This window comes from Corella eumyota, chromosome 1 (assembly GCF_963082875.1).
Source record: "Corella eumyota chromosome 1, kaCorEumy4.1, whole genome shotgun sequence".
NCBI classification, from domain to species: Eukaryota; Metazoa; Chordata; class Ascidiacea; order Phlebobranchia; family Corellidae; genus Corella; species Corella eumyota.
In genome coordinates, this window is record NC_137490.1 from 312356 (window position 1) to 318355 (window position 6000).

General features: G+C 28.5%; 2 protein-coding genes across 2 annotated transcripts; both read right to left on the bottom strand.

The window, feature by feature from the left end:
* Positions 1–2149: 2149 nt before the first annotated feature.
* LOC145764016 (uncharacterized) lies at positions 2150–3831 on the bottom strand. Its single transcript, XM_082575578.1, has 2 exons — positions 3516–3831; positions 2150–3260 (listed from the first exon to the last, which is right to left on the bottom strand). Exon 2 carries the CDS (start codon positions 3238–3240, stop codon positions 2407–2409), a length of 834 nt encoding a protein of 277 aa, XP_082431704.1. The 5' UTR covers positions 3241–3260; positions 3516–3831; the 3' UTR covers positions 2150–2406.
* A 374-nt stretch (positions 3832–4205) lies between these two features.
* Positions 4206–6000, bottom strand: LOC145764014 (uncharacterized). Its single transcript, XM_082575576.1, has 4 exons — positions 5820–6000; positions 5652–5762; positions 5426–5473; positions 4206–5352 (listed from the first exon to the last, which is right to left on the bottom strand). Exons 1-4 carry the CDS (start codon positions 5911–5913, stop codon positions 4547–4549), a joined length of 1059 nt encoding a protein of 352 aa, XP_082431702.1. The 5' UTR covers positions 5914–6000; the 3' UTR covers positions 4206–4546.

Genomic DNA, 6000 nt, shown 5'->3' on the forward strand with positions numbered 1-6000 from the left:
AAACATTTTACCGAATGAACAAATACTCGAAAAACAAAATTAAGAACTCGAAATTTTATCGAAATTTAAGTTAATTTTTTCATTTCTGAAATAACAAGGCATTTTTCAATAACGGGGGCTAAAAAAGGTTCAATTGTCGATATTATATGGTTTTCGTTATTATGTCAGTAATTTACATTTAAATATCTACACTTACAATATAACAAATTACACAATTCTTACAATTACTAAAACTAACAAAATGTAAGTATTTCTTTTATACTAGAATTTAAACTAACTCAAAATAAAACTCAACCAAACAACTTAAAGTCTAAAATGAACGTTTTCTAAAATATTAAAACTTCGTTGTTGTTCAATTTGCCCCCAGGCCCCATAACACGTAACCTGCCTAACTTCTATTTTAACTTTTTCAAACCGGGGATACGTTTTAAGTTGACAGTTTTACCTTAAATTAGGTAAACATTAATTTAGTTGTTGTTTAAGAGTTATAAATACCTAGTTAAAACTGTTAACCTTTTTTCTAAATTTTTGGTTCTAAATTTTAACTTTAATTAACTAGATTATTTGTTAAACTTTTTCTAAGTTTTGGGTCTAATCAATTTTAAATTTAATCTCAAATATTTTTTACTAATTTTTTATTTTTAAATTAAATATTTAAATTTTTTTTAAAACAAAAAATAAAAACTTTAGGAAATAAAAATCACGGCTTCCGTTGATGAATCGCTGATAGTATGACGTCATAATCGCTTCCAGAATACGCGACGAAAGGTCGAAAACAAACGAATAATTATTTTACATTTTTTGTTTATTTACATTGAGAAAAATGATGGAAAATGTTGCAAAACATTTCGTAATTAATTTAAATTCGACCAAGCCAATTAAAAAGGCAAACTAATTAATTAATTATTTAGATTTTAAATTTGTTTATTAAGAATATGAGGTGTTAATATAAGCAATAAATATGACGTCACAATATATACACAGTATCAATTATTTCAAAACAAAATAATTACCAGAAAATATCAAATTACCAACCTTTAGAAACCATAAACAAAATCGATTTTATTATGAGTAAAACACTTATTCTTGCCTTTATTGAATTAATATCAAACAGTTTATTAAAATCAGGTTATTTATAAACTAATCAAACAATTAAAAAATTAATTTTTATTGAATACAAGTTATTTAAAACCCCCCAAAAAAGTTTTTTTTTTAATTTTTAAACACTTATAAGTTTCGATAAACATATAAATACAATCCCTTAAAACGTTTTTTTTTTAAGTTAATTAAAGTTTTAAACTCTAATAAGTTTAAATCAAAAATTAAATACAACCAGACAAACTTGTTAAAGTTGCGGAAAAAAGTTTAAAAATGCAGAAAAAATAAACCCACCCCACAAAAATAAATCAAAACAAGCTTTTTACAAAAAAAAATCGAAAAATCTTAAAAATTATTTTTCCTCGTTTTGTTTGATCTTGTAATCCTTGATCGCTGCTTTAATAGCATCCTCAGCCAACATCGAGCAATGAAGTTTCACCGGGGGGAGTGAGAGTTCCTTCGCAATCTCTGTGTTCTTGATGCTCCCCGCTTCTCCGACGCTCTTTCCTTTTATCCACTCGGTGGCAAGAGAGCTCGAAGCGATCGCTGAACCACATCCAAAGGTCTTGAACTTTGCATCTTTAATTTTTCCGTCTTCGTCGACCTCGATCTGAAGTCGCATCACATCGCCACACGCTGGCGCTCCAACGAGTCCGGTTCCGACAAATTTTGATTTTTTATCCAGAGCTCCGACGTTGCGAGGATTCTCGTAATGATCGATCACCTTCTCGTGGTAAAAACGCTGACTCACAATAGAAGTCATGACTCGGCTTCGTCGAGAAATTATCGACAACATTTTCGTGTTTTTGTTTAATTTAAAATTTCTGAAAAATTTAATTTTTTGTTATTTTTTAGCTTAGAATATTTTAAATTAAGTTTAACAAAAATAGAAACAAAAATCCAACAACAGACTAAAAATATTTGATAAACAACAAAAAATTTAACAATCTAGTTTATAAATTATTGTTGTCTTAAAACAACTATCAGAATATTGAATCAAATATAAAACTAGAAAAAAAAAAAATAATATTCAACAAACTTAGAAATGTAATTTATATATAAAAACTTAGTAAAATAATATATTTGTATGTTCGATTTATAGGCCTACAAAATTTAATAAAACGCCGTTTGAGGCACATGGGTAAATTAATATGAGCAAATATTAGTTAAAAGTTGGCGACCATGTTACAACAAATAACTATGGCAACCGAATATCAAGCTTATCACTAATTCTTGTTAATTTGTAAAAAAATTAGCATTTGAATAATATAATAAAACAATTTTTTTAAAGAAAATTATTTTGCAACATTAATCATTTAAAGTCACATTTTTTAACAACTTTTGTAAATTTTCTTCACTTGATCTCAGTTCTTCTAATTTTTCACAAAGTTGTAATTTTGCTCTTTGGACATCCGGTGGCAGGCTTTGGTAAGCGCCAAGTTGAAGTTTCAGCGGTTTTATTCGATTTTCCAAATCTTGTAATTTATTAAATTCTTTTATTAGCTCACAGTGAGAAATTGATTTTGAAAAACCAGAATTTTTTAAACAGTTTTCGCAATCATTTATTAACTTTTTGTATTCTTTTTGTTTTCCTTTAAAAAATAAAGTCGATTTTTTTAAACTTTCTGCGTTTCGTTTTTCCTGATTTAAACTTTTTTCTAATATTGAAAATTCTTTTTGCAATTCAATTTTAATATCCTGAATTTTTAAAACTCCGTCGGTAAATTCTTTCTGCTTTTCAGTTTCATTTTTAAACTCGGTTTTCGTTGCTTCGAAATTCTCCATAAACTGGGACATCGATATCGTCATAGAAACTGAGTCAGGATGGACACAATCGACACAACTCGAAAGTTTACTCAAACTTTTAAGATGAGGAGAATTAAGATCTTGATTCGGATCAAGATTTAACGGAGACAAAATTTCACGAAGTCGTTTTTTTTCCGCTGCAAATTCTAAAGTTTCTTTCTCCATTTGTTTTCTTAAAATTAGATTTTGTCGTTGTTTTTCATCGTGTTCAAGTTTTGTTCGCTCCAGAGTTTTAATCGTTTCTTCGTTAAGTTCAAAGGTCGGAATGTTCTCTGTCTCCAATAATTCTTTCAGCCAAGAATTTATTGTTTTTATTCTTTCGTCAAAACTTTCCATTTTTAAACTTTACCTTTGACCTTAAAGGTTGACTTATTCAAATTTTAAAACATTTGGTTTAAATGTTAATTTAGATTGCAAAAACACTGACAAAAGGTATGAGAACATTCGACTTTACTACATGAGGCCCGAGGTTTGATTCCTGCTGTAGTACTTTTAGGTAAAGTGTTTTTTATCAGCAGATCAGCAGCTTAATTATCCATCAATTAGCAGATTAGAATCTTTAATATCCTAAACTGCCAAAGTCAACTTAAGACTGAGTTAGAGTAACTTACGTTCCTTTATGTTTATGTCAGAAAGTTGGCCTTTTTACATTAAGCATAAATAAAATTATTTTTGTCATCTGAAGGAAGTCAGTAAACCATCCTGCCATCAGACAGTCAGACTGTCAGATCATATCAACTGACAGACTGATCAAGAAAACAAAAACAAATTTAATTTACTTTCCAAATTTACTACTAAAACCACCTTTAGACATCTAATAACTATAAAAACCAACAAAGTTAATTGACAAATTTTCACCACCCTAAATATTTGCAATTAATCCCCCAGACTCCATTTTTTAATTACCAATATTTCACCATTATTCACTACCATGCATAAACAACAATGCACAAAACTGCAGTGTTGCCAAACTATTTTTAAAAATTTCAAACTTAAATTAATAAAATTTTTAAAATGCAACACGTTAAACAAAAACAAATCAACTTTATGTTTAATTAGTATTATTAAAGTCTAAAAAAAATAATTTTTTCCTTTTTTTATATTTTTGTTGCTTTATTTTTCATTCCTTAGTTTTTTAGTCTCTTTATTTTTTACAAAAGTTACTGATTTTTAAAATACAGACATAGTAAAGCAATGTGTATATAAAGCTGTTCCTAACATAAGCTCACTTTAGATTACAAACAAAGTCGTAAAAAGTAAAATAGTCTTGTGTTAATTTTAGGCTTTAGTTTAAAGTGCTATTTTTTTATTTAGATTTATTGTGCATCAATAAAAGTAACAAAAACATGTACAATAAACATTGCAATATTGCAAAAAAAGTGCTTCTGCAAATAAAGATGCTTAACTAACATAATTTTAAATAGGTTTAAACGATAAAATTATATTTAAAAATACTTAATTCAATATATAAAAAGAGTTTAGGACAGTTTTACAACTTGTGCAGCTTAGAACTAGCATCATTGCCGGATTTTAAAAACAATAAATGAGCTCAAAAACAAAATAAAAGCCAGAAAACTTTTTTAAGTTGTTTACCAAATTGTGACGAAATTTTAGTTTTATTGCTTGTTTTAAACCTTTAGTATTAATTCTCTAATCTCTCCGATCTATTTTTAATTTTGTTTATAAACTCTTGTTTCACTACATCATTTAACCAATCAGTAGCTTGTTTGTAAGCTTCGATTGCCTCGGTGTATTTAGAAACTGCTTCGCTGTATTGTAATTTGCGTTCATGCCACTCACCAATGTTATTTAAGAGATGTCCGTAAACTTTATAATTTTGTTTATTCTCGATCGTATCCATCAATCTGAGCCCCTCTGTATTTGTTTGGAATCCGTCGATACCTGCCAACCGTTTGCAATACCCGATATGACACAAACATTCACACAGTTTAACAACTTTTAGTTCTGCGTTTACTCCAGGTAAGTTTTCCATTCTTGATTTAAGTTCATGCATGAGTGGAATCACGTGATACTGTACAACATTTTTTATGTTTTGGTCTTCCTTCAACATTTCTTCAACTAGAATATTTATCCCCCAAACACATCGCCTCATATTCTTAACATCATTGTCCGGGTCGTTATTCCCCTCGAATAAGGAAAATGCGATCGAGTAAAATAGAATGGACTTCAGGTATTTCTTCTGGACACAAAGATCATCTGATACAGATTTAACCTCTGATGCAGTAAGTTGAGTTTTGTTTCGAATTATTGAAGTTATTTTGTCCCGAAAGCGAGAAACCGAATCCAACATATTTGCTTTTACAGAAAACTTGTACAAAGAAACCAAATTCGAAATACTTTGTATTTTTGAATTGTATTTTGATTGCTTTAATGCTTTAACATAGGCCAATTCAAAATTATTTTCACTGCTTAGTTTGGCGGTTGTTTCTACATTTGGTAAAAATTATATTATTTTAGTAAATAAAATGCATAATTGATAAAAATAACAAAAACAAACTACCTTCGTGATTAATTATATCCATAAGAACGATTTGTCGATTTTGACGACCTAATATTTAAATAAAGTAGTGTGAATTACATTGTTTAAAGTAGCAGAATTAGTGTTGTGACTTAATATGTATAAGGGCTTAGCCGAACATTAGGCTGAAAATTAATTAGTATATCTAATAATTGTTTATTTCTAATGACTAGTATATCCAATGTAGCTTTTTTTAAGTACAACTTACTTGGGGTAGGTGCCGGATCTGGTGGCATATCTTTAAATGAATCGTTTAACGCGTTCGGCACCTTATTTTGGCTTTCCAGTGACGTCATGTTTTGTGACGTAGATTGTGCTTCTAATAAATATTTTATTATAGTTCATATAATTTTAACTTGTCAATATTAACACTTACCTTTACTTATTCCAAATTCTTCGCTTTTCTTCCAGAAATTTGGGTCTCTGATGTAAGGTTTACTGCTTTTGTTAAATTTTCTTTTTTTGGGCATTTTGTCAGATTAGTAATTCCCTTTACTTAATTATCTCTTCGTCTTCATATAAATAAAACATTTTAAATTAATTTTTGTTTTAAAAAC